Below are 15756 nucleotides of genomic sequence, written 5' to 3'. Positions count from 1 at the left end.
CACCATGCTGCTGAATTAGCATCCAATCTAAGGGATCGGCACTACCCGAACCATCTAGTACGCAGGGCTCACAAGAGAGCTTTTAACAACAATCGTGAGGCTCTGCTCCAACACAGGAGGTCTGAGGGTACCAGAGACTGTATGACCATGGTACAGACCTTCACTACATCGTCCAATGCAGTCAAAAAAACCATACTCAGACATTGGAAGATCTTGAACACAGGGTGTGACACCATACCCCGACCCCTGTTTGCATTCAAGAGAGGACCATCGATCCGAGATAGTTTGGTCCACACTCGACCACGGAGAGAACTTCAACAAAGTACGAACACATTGTGGAACACCATACCTGTACAAGGCCATTATCCATGCGGCAACTGTGCGGCCTGTCCACAGACACGCAAGACCCTAACAGTTGACATCGGGACTACGAGACCGTGGAGGCTCACAAAACATACGAACTGCAATTCGGACAAACTCATCTATTTAATCTCGTGTCCATGCAAGAAACAGTATGTGGGCCACACAACAAGACCCATCAAGGCGCGAATCAGCGAGCACAAAAGCACGATCCGCTGTAAGAAACAGTCTACCGGCCTCACTAACCATTTCTTAGAGGCTCAACACAAGGCCGAGGAGTTGTTTTGGGTAGTTCTCGAACAGCCGTATATTCCACCACATATCACCGATGTCTCGCACTTTTTATTTGTTAAAGAGCAGCGCTGGATTTTCAAGTTGAAAACGGACGTGAGTGGCTTGAATGACAATATCCCGTGGATTTCCATCTGACAGCATTCACCTGTGCACCCACGACTTGGTTTTGCACTATTTGCCATTGCGACACTCCTTAACTACCCCCCTTGGGAACTGAGCGGGTATTCTCCAACATCGGGATCTAAGGATCTAAGTGTCTATGGTAAACCTGCTAATTGGCGACTGTCCCCGCTAGTGCTGTGCACTCATGTTTGAGTTGTCAGCACCTATAGGGTTGTATAGCGTACTGCACTTCTCTAGGGTCAAATAGATACATATAGACTCCTTCTTTCACCCCTCCCCTCCCCTTCTTTGTTGAGTCTGGCCATCAGATTTTTCCCAGGTAGGCTCTTCTTGACTCGTTCGCTACCCTTTGAGTCTACTGGGGAGGAGGTTTGCCCGGTGGGACCTTGCTTAACATAGGTTCACACTTACTGATCGGGGTGTATCCATTAAACATGAGGTACATTGATCTATACACAGGTAGATTGTGTATACTTAGTGACTCACTTTAGCTTTGGCCTTCTAAACTGTGATCTGAACTGTAACAGCCAGGTCGCGCTTGCTTGACTGGCTCTCGTGAGCCTTTGATGCGCGGTGAATTCGGGGCAGATACAGCTTTCTGAGTCTCTGTGGTGTGCGCATGCGCGGTCCTGAGACGGAGTGCGGCAGGGGTAGTGGCGCGGGAGGCGATCATTACTGAAGCTTCCACGCATGCGCGCCATCACCGGCCTCACAGACGCGCATGCGCAGGGTAGTGTCTTGTTTACACACAGGCGCGTCTACAGCGGGACGTGGTCCAGCTGCCCTGCATTACACCGGCTAGTGCCGGTATATATACCGGCCCTGAACTGTCCGTCGGTGCCTCCCCTTCGGCTCGTGAACCCGCCGTGAGGTACCGACGGACAGGTTAGTAGTGAGTGATTGCGTGTGACCTAACAGGTATTTCTAGCGCACTCCGCTGACTTGGGCTATGTGTGCTTGAGTATGGTTTGACTTGAGATACACTGATAGGGTTGAGGAGCTATACTGCTCATTTTTCCCTGGTTTTCGTTTTTTTACAACTGAAACAACTTATATATCCTCATGGGTTGCACATCCCTTAGTGGAGGTATACCTGCATGTTATTAGTATATCTACAGCTAAACTTTTATCTATATTCATAGAGTTTATACACTCTGCAAGTAGATGGGTCTCACTAGGGATTGTGTCTGTAGTCACTAGATTTGTGGCTTGACTCATTGGGATTTTTGCCTAAATGACTCATCTTAAGGTGACCATCTTTCTCCCTCGTGGCGGGATCCTTTGTTTGGACAATTCAGAAAATTATTGGGTTAGGTAGACAGTACAGTGTACTACAACATTGACAGTGATCTGACCAAGGAACTGTCTTTGTTTACACGTCTAGAGCGGGGCCTTGTCTTTCCGAGCAGTTGCCGGGTGAGGTGAGGCGTACTTCCCACAGTTAATGGGTAAGTGTTAAATAATTTCTTCACTTATTATGTAATTCTACACAGTAGTAGCTTGTGGTGATGTTTTTCGCGTGCCACTAGAATGATCATCATAAGTTTATGCTTGATCGGCCGTAGGTTGCTGGAATGATTGCTGGAGATGCACTGTAATGATACGTGGTATTTAGAGCTTATGTGATCAATCCACGTGTTCATACAATTGATGTTTTTTTCTCACTCTTTCACCATAGGGAAGTCCATTCGCATCCACTGCCAAGATTTAGAAGATGCGGTAGGATGGTCGTGTCCGACCACTCTTAGTTTATTCACGTTTTTATTTTCTCTACACATTAGGTAGTGTGATCTGCAGTAGCATTTGATAGCTTGGCCCTGACGAATGCCGGTGTACTGACACAATACGGCAGAAACATGTTGGCCTTATTTTTGTTTTCCACCAAGCGAGCAGGACAGTGATTATTTTACGCTGTCATTACACTATTTTTAATCTGACGTCCAGGCAGGCACTAATAAAGGTCTTTGTTTGCCTCGACAGCCATTTTAGCCACTGCACTATACTTATGTATTCTTTGTTTGCACTGCACCTATCAGTACCATTTCTATATTAACTTTTGCGGTGTCCAGACCGTGACTCAGTCATACATCGCCAATTTACATCTGGGCATCTGTAGACTGACCATGGCCTGAGTGTCCTACATGATGAGGCCCCGCCTTGTTTGGTTGGTCTGATAGGACTTCAATCAGCAAATGTTGATGGTCAAATGAGTTTTTGATTTATCTGGTTGTTGTATTGTTTCTTCTGTGCATTCCTTTCTCCAGCACTATTTCTTAGCACCTCGGCGTTATCCGACCGACAGGTACTTTTTGTTCTTGTGGCTGTTGTACTGGGGGTAACTACCTGTGAGGTCGTTAAACTTTCCCTCGGACCCTCCTATACCTTCTTGTTGTATTGCAATGGAGTCGCAGCCAGAGGTAAGCCACTGGTTGATGGACGCGACTTGGGAGAGAGTAGATGAACCCTGTAATGAAGGGTAGGAGGCGGTGAGTAGGTCAGAGAGATTGTCTGGGTCTACTCGTCCCCAGGCCCGGACCCAAACGTTTTTAGAAAGTGGGGGTTTGACCGGGGGGTATATGGGGAGGGCAAAAGGGATCAGATGATGGTCCGACCAGGTGCAGGGTGAGATAGAGACAGATTTTACAGGGCAGTTCAGGGACCAAATCTGGTCTAGAACATGTCCTTTAGCGTGGGTAGGGGAGTGGATGTGGGGTATGAAATTAAGAGATCGGAGGGTTTCTGAAAATTCCTTAGAGGAATAGCACTCTGCAGGGTCGGACGGCCAAAAGTTGAAGTCACCCAAGAGCAGAATGGAAGTGTTGTTAACCGCGATCGTGGCTAATACTTCCAGAAAGGTAGGGAGAAACAATAAGGGCGATTGAGGAGGGCGGTAGATGAGTAAGGAGGGGAGGGGAAATGGAAGTGGTACGAATGGCCAGGTACTCGGTCGTGGCAATATCGGGCAGAGAGAGAATTTGAAAAGGCAAGTCCGCTCGGGCAATGAGCGCTACACCTCCCCCAGCCCTGCCGTTAAGGCGATCTGAGCGTAGGGCGTAGTATGAAGCTGGTAGGGTAGCCAGAAGGGCGGGGAGGGAGTCATCGCGAAACCAAGTTTCTGTGAGAAACAGAATATCTGGGGCATGGAGATCCAGCAGCACCGATAGCTCATGCGAGTGAGCTACGGCGGACCGGGTATTGAGATAACAAGCTGAGAGAGTTTTGATGGGTGAAGGATTGACAGTACCCCCAGGAGAATTGGTGGGAATGTAGTGAGGGGGGGGGGGGAACGTGAGAGGGGGACAAGCCAAAAGAAGAAATGCGGGAACAGATGGCGGCAGTTAAAAATCAAGGGCCCTGGAGGCTGAGAAGTTCTGCCGGGGAGTAGGTGAGCAAATGGGCAGAGTGACGTGCCCCTAGCCCCGGTCGGCCGCGGACGGCCGCAGACGGGCTTGACTTGTGCGCGACTTCGGCGCGAAGTCGGCGCTCCCGCTGCGCTCGTCCGCTGCGCTTGTTCCAGGTCGCCATATATATCTGGTTACCGTGAGCCACTAGACCGCTGACCTGCACGGTGGAGAGGCAGGGCGGAAGTGGAGCAGGACCAGGCAGGAAGTGTCGCTCGTGGGCTGACCCTCCGCTCAAACGGCACACAGCCGGGGCGGACCAGGGTCAAGAGCGAGGAAGATGGAGGTAGGTTCCCAAGATACAAAATGATAGTGCAGGCACAATGCTCTCAATCAGCATGAAGACGTTTTAAAAATTACAGACATTGTTGCACACGCAAGCGCGCAAAGCTTTAATCAGCAATGAAAAGTTTAAAAGTACACCGGGTGCACAACACAGCTATCCATCAGCCATGAATCATCGAATGGCAAGTCCATTAAAGTTGCTTGCACATATGGCCAGATGCCAGACCCCCTTAACCAAGCTGATCTCCTTGTAACAGCTTAAGATCCAATCGCCTGGCAACTGAATCAGGGGTATCCAAACCCGACTGAATAACTTGACAGGCAACCTCTTGAGTGTCATTCAGCAACTCTGAAATATGTTCCATAACATCTTCAGGAAACTTAGGGACCTCTGTCTTGTCTGATTTCATCAATGCATGGATGTATGGCCCCAACAAACAGGTTGCATTAGTTGACTTCAAAGCCATGCTACCAGAAAAAAAACACTTTCTTTGCAGACTGCTCCATTCTCTTGGACTCCCTATCTGCAGGAGTTATTAGAAATTATCCCGGCATTAGCTTCGCGGGACAACAAGCTTGTACCACCAAACTCTGAGGCGTAGGATGAGAAGACGAGAATGGCGGATCACCAGGAGCACTGCTGCCAATGTTACCGGTTTCTTCCAGATCTCAAGAATTGGCTCAGGGAGAGCTTCATTGAAAGGCAGCAAGGGCTTAGTACAGGATGATGAAGAATGCAAAACCTCTGTAAGCAAATTATATTTAAGTTTGGTAGAAGGAAAAGTGAACTCCAGCATCTCAGCAGCCTTTTTAATCACAGAGTGATATTTTGTGACTTCAGGTGGTAGGATAGTTTTTGAAGACAGCCACTCCCATTCTGGGGAGGAATTCAAACCACTTGCTACCTCCAGGCCTTCAAACTCTATCTAAAGATATTATTTCACCCGCTTCATTTTCAAATTCTGTTCTTAAAAATACTGCTCCTCCTCAATAAGCCTTTGGGCCTCTCTCCAAGACCTATGTTTGACTACTGTTGAAGGCAATACTGGAGTTGGCACCAGCGCTGGAAACTCAGCAACCTGATCAGCAGCTGTCAGTGGCACCGGAGTGGAGCAGTGTGACACCGACACGGATCCAGTCGACACCGGAGGTTCAACCAGTGCCAGAGACTCTCGTCAAATCTCTTCCACTGGTGATGGTGAAGCCCTTCTCGGCGCCTGAGTATTAAGAGAGTGGACACATGGGGCCCGCAGGTGTATCAGATGGAGCCATCACCCTACTGAAAATGCTATACATAGCATTAAAAAAATTCAGCAGGTCAGACTTCGGAGTCGGAAATACCGGGTACTCCCACTTCTTTTTAGGAGGCATAGGCTGAGACTGTGGCAAAACTGGATTCGGAACAAACTTTGAATCAGGGCATCCTGGTGGAGTCAAGGCCCTTGGACTTGAGGATGATACTGGAAGCGACCTCCGAAGACAGAGATGGAGACGCCTCACCTTGGCCTTCATGAGCCCTCGAACCCTGGGACATGCCCTTCAGCGAATCATCCCTCGAAGAACAGCCCAGGGAACCATGACGCCACTTCTTCTTATGCTTTCTCTTGGACGATTTTGAAAAGTGGCGAGATGGTGACTCCGACTGAGGATGAAACCAGGGCAAGGATGCAGTACTGGTTCTGTTGGTTTTGTCGGCCGCGTTTGACACAATCTCTCACGCCATTTTACTTAACAGACTTCTTACAAGTGGCGTCACTAATAAGGCGCTAGCCTGGTTTTCCTCTTTTTTGGAAAATAGATGCAACATAGTTACCCTTGGTCAACACAAGTCCATAGAAAAACAGCTTCTATCGGGGGTCCCCCAGGGCTCTTCCCTAAACCCAATGCGTTTTAACCTTTATATGACCCCACTACTTGGCCTGATAGATTCATTTGATGTTGATGCTATTACCTACGCCAATGACACCCAGATCATCCTTACCCTTGATAAAAAGTCTTCAATATCTGAAGAAATTTTTTATCACTGCCTAACAGCTGTCATGAATTGGATGAATTTTAACCATCTAAAATGTAACAGCCAAAAAAACGAAATTATGCTATTTGGGAAAGCAAACCTTTTTGTGCCTAGCTTATGGTGGCCTGAAAACATGGTTCCACCGCCGAATACTGCAGACACTGCACGTAACTTAGGGATCAAGTTTGACCATTCCCTATCATTTCACAGCCAAGCACTAGCATTGCCAGGAATGTGCTTCCATACTATAAAAACCCTGAGGAAGTTTCTGGACCTATTACCCTTAAATGCTAGAAAAACAGTCGCAGTGGCCTTAATTCTTTCAAGACTGGAATTCTGTTTAAAGTATTAACAATCATTTACAAAGCAGCAAAATCATTAGGTCCGACTTATCTCAGGTCCAGAATCTGGCCATACACAACACAACGTCGTCTGCGATCCTCATCGGACAACTATTTGGCTGTTCCCAGTTACAGACTGAAAACAAAAGGAGGCAAAACCTTAGCGGTTCTAGGAACAAGAGCCTGGAACAGTCTACCATTACAGCTGAGACTAGCAAAATCAGAATGCCTCTTTAGGAAGCTCCTAAAAACTTGGATGTTCGCTGCCCCAGACAGTACCGTGTTTTCCCTCATATGACACTAGATAGGAGCTCTCGGTCTAATTCTTTTTATGCTCTAATTTCACTCCTGTTTTTGTTTTTGATCCTCTGTTTTACAGCACCAAGATGCTCCTTGGAGTGAATGTAGCGCTTTATAAATAGATTCATTCATTCATTCATTCATGAGACCTCTGACGCCCTCTCTTCTCCTTTCTTGCTTTGGCCATAAACTGCTTTGCCTCCCTCTCTTTCAGCGCCTTGTGGCTCATCTTCTGGCAAGATAAACAGGCATCTACGTCGTAGATTGAACTTAAGCACCAAAGACAGCAGTCGTGAGGGTTTGTGATCGACATTTGACCCTCACATTCCCTGCAAGGCTTAAATCCAGACTCTCTGAAGTAATATTCTTCCCCTACAACAACGTTTCTATTTTCTGGGGAAAATGTCACAGGAACTTCTAGTACTATGGAGAGCCCAGAAAAAATATGATACATCGAAGGAGTGGAAAAAAGGGAACTGACATCAGCACGCTGATGAGGGCTTATTATGGCTCCGATGACTTTACGCAGAGTTGCATGCGGAGCCGTGGCATTATGATGTCCTGGTAGATGTGGGAGAGCAGTAAAGAAAGGTTTCTGTGGAATGCTGGAGCATTGGCATATTCAAAAGGGGAAGAATTCACAGGTAGATGTATCCATCAGAAAAAAAACAATATGACAGGGGGTGCACGAAAGGATTTGTGAAGCGGAGGAACAGACTTACCGCTAGGTCACGGATATAGCGGGTAAGGCGGGATCGGTACTCTTCATTCAGCTCCTTCAGCTGCAGCTGTAGACGTGAATTCTCCAACTCAAGCTCTTTCAACTGGCTCTGTGATGTCAGCAGGGTCTGTGGGTAAACAATGCGAGACAGAAATGAGTGCCACACAAGAATATCCATCTATGTTTTTTGTCAGAAGCTCCAGGCCACCATCGCCCTGGTCATGTCTTGCTTAGACTACACAAATTGGTGGTACCTAGGGCCCCTGCTCCTACTACTCAAAATACAACAAAGAATCCAAAATGCAAGACAACTCCTATATCTTTGTCTATAGGATCAGATCTCATCCGCCCCCCAAACTGTCCACTGGTTAATGACAGTGAGGAGCTCAGCCTTCAAGGCACCCTTGTTGCCGATGGGCCATAAATTCCAAGAGGCAAACTTTGCTTTAAATGCTACTCCAAAGATTCTCAAAAAATTGAGCTCGCCACTCTAAAGTGAACCTTCGATGACCATTCCCAATTCGGTGCAACCTCATCCATAAAGTTAATACATTTCTGGAACTTCCCTCTGGACAAGGACACAATACATATAATACCAACTGGCATTCAGGAAGAGAGAAAAAAGCCTGGTCCTTTCCCATAAACCATTAAAAAGAACCATGTTTCTTAACAGAAGATGGTATGAAAAGACTAAAGTACTCCCTACACACCCTAACTGCACTCCCTCAACCTTTCTATACACATCAGCACCCCATATGGTTAAGAGCTTGTTTTTTACATCACTAGACATCAAGGTACAGCAAAATATAACATGAAAAGAGCATATCGCTGATCATCATGCATCCGGCCAGTAGTCAAGATTTGCTATTGAAGCAGAGCTTGACTGTCTTAGACGATCAAAATAAAAGCCTGTGTCTATATTTTAGATGTCCAGTTGCTGAATTTTTCACATGGTTCATGTACCCTTTTATTCCTTAGGAACCTATGTATTAAATTAAATTCAGTAGGAGGTGTACTGTGCACCACCACTTTATTATCCTTTGTTCAAATGATATTTGTGCTGCACAGGTATGATAAATTAGTTGGCCAGAGATGAATGGATAGATAGTCTGCACTGCCTGACAGTTTAATGTGGATAATCAGAGAGTAGGACTATTGGTTTAATCATTTGTTGTATTATGTTTCAATATATTTTAAGATTGTCTTAACACAATATGTATTTTAGATGAGAAGGTTTTTAATTGTTATGGCATAACTGCTGATACAATAATGCTTGACTTGATCACCATGCACAATACTAGAATGCCTTCCACAGAGGCCCCTTTACATACAACTGACAGGCAGCATGCAGACCACACATTGAAAACTTTTTTGCATACAGACTGAAAGATTCTTTTCTAAAAAATAAATATTTTTAATGATTTTACCAAACAATAAACATTGCACACGCAGTAGCACATACATGATCTAGTTTCCAACTTGTTCCCCCTCTCCCGCTCATAGCCCTTGTAGTCATTCCTGGACCCACGGCGCCACTTCGAGACTGAAAGATTCTTACTCCATTAAAGGGAGACTGAAAGCCTTGAGAAAGCCCTCAGCAGAATCGCCAAAAGAGACAGAACATGTATTGGCTGAATCTTGTAACATAATCAACATGAGAATGCTATTAAAAGAACAAAAAATAAAGACTGCATCCAAGTGCAACCATGGTTATGTATTAGTCCTAGAAGAGATACTGTAACTCATGATACAACAATTAGGTGTATACTGTTATTCTTACTGCTCAGCACAAATATGGGAACAGAGCTCCACCTGTCACATTCAGCATAGCTGTCACCCAATACATTTTGGATTTATATCAAAAGACCTATTTACAGTGGGGTATCAAGCCAAGTCCCTTTAACCATTATTTCAAATTTAAGGTGCAGTTTCTCTTTAAGTCTTTAGTTGTGCCACTGAGCCGAGGAACGAGGAGTAGGCAATGGAATCCCTCCTGCATCTCCCCTGTGCAACATAAATTTATGGTCAACGAAAAGTCTGACTACTCATATATTTCAGCATCACAAGTGTGTTGACACTTAGTTGCATCTATTGTAAATTTGATGGATCTAGTCTGCCACCACCATTCAATGTATATTCTTCATGATGTGGGTGTGTGAAAACCAAGAACTTTCGGGTAAGACGGAAAGAAGGAAGTCCAGTCACTGTAAACTGAGGATCTTTGTTGCTAGATAGTGCGAGAGGAATTCTTTGTGGCATTCTATATGGAAGGGTAAGACAGTCTATTTTGCTGGTGTCCTATAGCGAAAGGAACTCTATTAGTATTTCACCTTGGGTATTTTTTATAAGGCAATCCACTTTATTGGTTCTCTGTGGGGGAGGAGATCCTTCATTGGAGGGCTTCTATGCAGGGGCTGTTTCTGTTTTAGTTGTAGTCCTTAGGAGATGGTTTTGGTGGTGTTCAATATAAATGTGGAATCACTTTGATGGTGTTCTGCTGGTGGATAGGAGCTTCATTTGGCAGTGTTATGAATGGCAATAGGAGTTTAGTATGATGATGTTCTTTAGGGTAGATGGGATGCTTTGAGGTCCAGATATGTTCTACATTAGAGAGTTAATGTTTATTGGAGCAGCAAGAGCTTCATCCCTTGGGAATAGAGAAGAGGAGGCTATTGTATGTTTGTGAGGGTGATGTGGGTTTGCTTAAGTGGGGGTTTATGGTTAAGAAAGCCTGCTTTGGGAAGAGAAGTAACCATGATTTAATCCTGTTTCACAGTGGAAGTGAGCCTGTTTGGTCTTGATTTACAGCAGAGCAGCTCCTCATTAGATCTCGTTCTAGATTGCCAGCCTTCTTTAACTTTGTTAGACATGGAGAGAGGAGGTTCAGAGTGTGCTTTATCATGTTCTGTAGGAGACAGAAGTCTATTCTCATCTTATTCTGCAGGTGAGGTGGCTGGCTGGATTCGAACACAGACCAGAGATATTGCTTTTTTTTTTTTTATATATATTTTTATTTTCACCTGGTACTAAAACGACAAAACATTCGACATAGTTTCCATTCATCAAGTAAATATACAATTAAACATAAATTAATCAATCATTTCACTTTTTCAAACATTGATTTGACATAATATCATATAAGAAAGAAGACTGATAAACAAAAAAAAAAGTCTTTGGTATATTAGTTCATTTCTAAATTCCCCCAGATTTTCTCATACTTATTTAGTGACCGGATTCCCCTGAGTTCTGCCAGCGTACATTCCATAATTTTTATTTCGTTAACCAGGTACCACCATTCCAGAACGCTGGGTGGGTTGGGATTGATCCAGGCCCTGGCTAAAGTTAATTTGGCACAAGAGAATAAGATTGATAATAATATGTAATGTGGTTGATTTGACAGATGAGGGCCTATCATTACCATGGGTGCAGTTATTGGTGAGCTAAGAATATTTTTTGTATTTAGGACCTTTCCCACTTCTTCCCAGAATTTCTCTAATTTCGGGCATGAGAACAGCATATGGACTAGGTCTGCCGCGTGCTCATCACATTTCGGACATTTAGTTTTTTCTCTCATGGTGTTATTCGGAGACCATTTAGAAAGTCTTTCTGGGGTATAATATAACATGTATACAGTTCTATATTGTTGTAATCGCAGATTAGATGATCTTACATGATCATGAATATTAGTATAGGATTTACTTATTTGTTTTCCTGTTATATTAGTTCCGAGTTTTAGATTCCATTTATTAGCTAGTGTATCATTATCGTCCGATCTTAGACCTATGAAGAATTTATATGCCGAGCTAATTATTGATTTTTCTTTTTTAGAATTTACAAGTTCCCAAATGCCCCCGCTCGCCAGGGTGTTGATTCTATTCTTCCGTATTAAAAAGTCATATATTTGCATATATTTGAATCTATGCGTATCAGGTAATCCATATAGTTGTTTTAAAGTAGAAAAATCCAGCATGCCTTGAGAATTATATAAATCGCCCAGAAACATAATACCCTTCAAATGCCATCTGCGGAATACCCCGTCGCTAAATATACTAGGCAGCCCGGGGTTTTCCCATAATATTAATTGTGAATGAAATATAGTGGTTTTACAGTGAGTGAGTATATCCTTCCATATTCCTACTATATCTCGTGCAGTCTTAAATTTAACTCTTTTGTAAAAGTTAGGATCTGTTATACGAAGAAAAACAGATCCTAACTTTTACAAAAGAGTTAAAGATATTGCTTTTTTATCACTTATGGTTGAGAAGGAGAGGCAGCATGAGGGTGAAAGTGGAACACACCCCTGATCTCTCATAGTTGCAAGCAGTTACCCATTGCACTTACATTCTCACAATGCCAGGTCTGTTGGTAGGTAAAAATAGGCCAACAAAAGGTCACTGGAAATTGTTAGGAGCTGATTTTAAGGGTAGCGGTCTTTGGGACATACCAGACTCTATAAGCATAAGACGTGGACATCTGGACGGTGGAATTACATAGCTCAACGTTAGAGATGCCAGCAATGTTAACATCTTCCCATTCCATCAGGGTCACTGTTCCATCAGAAATTCCAATGACTTCCCAATTCGAGATGGCTTCTGAGTACTTCCAGGTCAAGTTGCAGCATTTAAGACAGTGCTACAGAGAACGACTCATCAGGCGACTGTTCTTTATGTTGGGTTTCTTTGCCCTCATGCCAGTTCGCACCCAGGCTTCACTTTGGTTGCACCTTTGCTGTTTTTATCGCTCCCTTCAGTTTCCCCTTGATGATATCTTGCTTGAGCTCTGTACCTCTTTGCTTCAGTTTACTACTGTTACAAACCCATTCCTTGAAGCCTGCTGCTATTGTGCTCCTCAAATCTGTGTCTGCTGCTGGAGTGTTTACTCATGCTGTGGGTGATGCTTTTCCTTTAGCTTACAGTGGTGAATCCTATAATTACTTGTAATAAACCTACAGTAAGCCTTATAATAGATGTGTGCACAGAATAATATTCTATGTCTCGCAATAGGTGGTGGAGTCTACCTAGTGAGGGTTACAGTCATGAGGACTCAGAGGGGCCATTCCAGTGTTTCTCGCTTCCCTTATCTTTCTTCCCGGTTTCCCTCAGAGATCTCACAATCAGTCCTCGTTCTATTGAATACTTGTAGTTAGACTCACGAGGGAGCACATGGTTGGCATCAGCCTCCATTTCACAGAGTCCTGACACTGATATCCTTAATTACCTTTGATGTACTCACTATACAATCACTGTACTGGTCCCTTCTATCCCTTTGGGTGACAATTTGCAATCATTGCCATAATTTAACATTCTGCATCTTGGGAGCAAGTGTGTCACTTTAAGGAGTTTTCCTTTTTTATTTATTTATTTTACAGAATTTTATATAGTTCGAACTTGACCCGAATCGGGTATCAGAGCGCTTTACATAGCACCAGTTGCATTACATGAGGACACATTCATTTTTGTTAGGCACGGGGAGATTAAGAATCACAGGATGTTCAGTGTCATTGCTGAGTCTCGAACCCAGTTCCCCAGATTCGAAGTCGACCGCCCTAGCCGTTAGGCCACCTCCTCTCACCCTCTTCATGTTTCTGTAAGTAAAGACCAGGGCTACACAAAATGTGGACTGCAAGTGAAGTCAGTGTGCAATATTAAATATAGCAACAGGCGCACAGGACACAAGCAACACCTCACTGATGCGGCCCGAGCAGACTGAAATAAATTAGGGTTACATGTGTTCCCCTAAAGGGGAGACGTAGCCTGCAGTTTGTGCTGGACTGTCCTTTATCTGCATATAGTTGGCTCCTGTTGGACAGGCCACATGAAGGGCCCGCTCCCCCTCTGCCGACCAGGCCCGAGCCCGGTCCCTCAAGTGTTACACACCACCACTTCACGTTTTCCGTCCCCTCCGGGACCCCTGCCTCTGAACATATCGACCTCGTGGGCCCGATCCACTACTGGCCCGCGCGCCCGACCTGGGCGCCATCTTGGACACTGCACCACGAGGCCGCGTGGCCTCCGATCGACCCTAACCCTGGGCCTGGCCAGACCTCAGACATCCCGGCACCACCATCCACCCAGGAGGTGAGCGAACTACTTGGCAGGTCAATGGGAGAAAGAGGTGTCGATGGCTCTCCCCCGCCAGGTACCGCTCGCCCCCAGCCTCCCCGGGCGCTGGCTCCACCCCCCTGCTGGGTGTCTGGACTCCCTCATCCTGGACCCCCCGACCTCCAAGTGCGAGGGTCCGGACATCAAAGGGCACCAGCCCTATAACTGGGGCAGCTCCAGAGCAGGAAGGCAGTTGTATCCTGGAGTCGAGAGACGCAGAGAAGAACTCATCCTTGACGGACTACTGGCGCTGCCGTAGTCCCTCCTTGTGAACTATCGTCCTGCCTGCTGGCGTTGCCGTAACCTCCGTGAACCTTCATCGTCGTCGGGACCTGCTGGCGTGGCCGCGGACCGTTTGTACCACCATCTTCATCGGGACCTGCTGGCTCCGCCGCGGACCGTCGCTACCTTCAACCAACTCGGGACCTGCTGGCTCCGCCGCGGCCCGATCATCTAGAACGCCGAGCTCGAGGATTGAGAGCTATCCATCTACCCAATTGGTAACAAGACTGTCCCGCTACCCCTTTTCCCCACCAGAGACCTGAACCGAGGGGACCCCTGAGTCCAGACCTCCTTGTATCATTTAACCGTACTCGAAGAATTGCTGATAAAGTACCGTTTAACCTTATCCTTGTGTGGTGTCCGTCTGTGGGGGGGAAGTTACTTGTCTGTACGATCGCTGGAGACGGCTCTCCCTGGAGACCTCTCCCCTTATACTCGGCCGACCCTCCCGGTCCGTCTAACATTGGTGGCCAGCGGCGCGATCCGAATCACCGCATAATCGTACAGAGAGTAGCTCACCCCACGACGAAATCACGATGACGACCAAAGAAAGCGGATCCACAGAGAAATTTCAGATGGAGAAATTGGAAGAATACAGCCATCGTGAATTAAAACAATTCTGCATCGAACTAGGTATCGCTACCACCGGTCTAAGTACCAAAGATGATTTCAAACAGGCCCTGGAGTCCTGGGCAGAAACCGGGGCCGTCAGACCCCCGGACCAAAATATCGCAGCAGTAGAAAAAGACACCGCGGCTCCCGAGGAGCGAAGAACGGGCCTCTCGCAAGACGAGATCCAGGAACGAGAAAGAACAAGACTACATGAACTAGAAATGGCCCGGCTCAAAATGGATGGTGAACTCAAGTTGGCCGAACAGAAACTGAACTTAGAACATCTGAGGCTCCGAGAGGAAAGAGAGGAAAAACAGAGACAAAGAGAGCTCGAGGAAAAAAGACTGGCATATGAACATGAGCGCAAATTAGCTGAGATAGACTTACGCAAGCAGAACAAGGAATCAGGGGCGACCGAGCAACCCCGCACCCCGGGAGCAACAGATAAGAAGGTACACATCCCCAAGGATGTCGTTCGAGAATACTTCCGAGAGGACGACATCCAACAATGGTTCAAGGCCTATGAAATAGCTATGACCTCCCACCGGATCGATCGAAGCGACTGGGGAGCCGGTCTATGGGGGAGATTCCTCAATGAGGGCCGCGATGCCCTGCTACAGCTCCCGGACCATCTGATGACCTCCTATGACCACATGAAAGCAGCCCTCCTCACCCGCTATGGGCTCACACCCGAGATGTACCGCCAGAGGTTCAGAGACTGCACCCGCATCCCGGGTACAACTTGGGTGGAGTACGTTAACTATTTCAGCAGAGCCTTCGAGGGTTGGATCAAAGGAAGCAATGTCACAACTTACGAACAGCTCTTCAATCTCATGGTGTGGGAGCATCTGTCAAACAATTGCTTCATCGAGCTCCGGCAGCACCTCCTCGACAACAAATTGACTGATCCACGGCAGCTCGC

At 46.0% G+C, this 15756-nt stretch overlaps 1 protein-coding gene across 1 annotated transcript in view; it reads right to left on the bottom strand.

The window, feature by feature from the left end:
* The window catches only part of CCDC78 (coiled-coil domain containing 78), a 379499-nt gene that overhangs the window by 85273 nt on the left and 278470 nt on the right, over window positions 1-15756 (bottom strand). Inside the window, exon 15 of the mRNA XM_086941249.1 lies at window positions 7841-7966. Within this exon, the coding sequence (XP_086797375.1) occupies window positions 7841-7966 (126 nt within the window). The remainder of the gene's footprint in view (window positions 1-7840; window positions 7967-15756) is intronic.

Source organism: Lissotriton vulgaris, chromosome 10, assembly GCF_964263255.1.
Source record: "Lissotriton vulgaris chromosome 10, aLisVul1.2, whole genome shotgun sequence".
Classification (NCBI taxonomy): domain Eukaryota; kingdom Metazoa; phylum Chordata; class Amphibia; order Caudata; family Salamandridae; genus Lissotriton; species Lissotriton vulgaris.
Note: the sequence above shows the minus strand (reverse complement) of the source record. Positions and strands in the feature narration are given on the sequence as shown.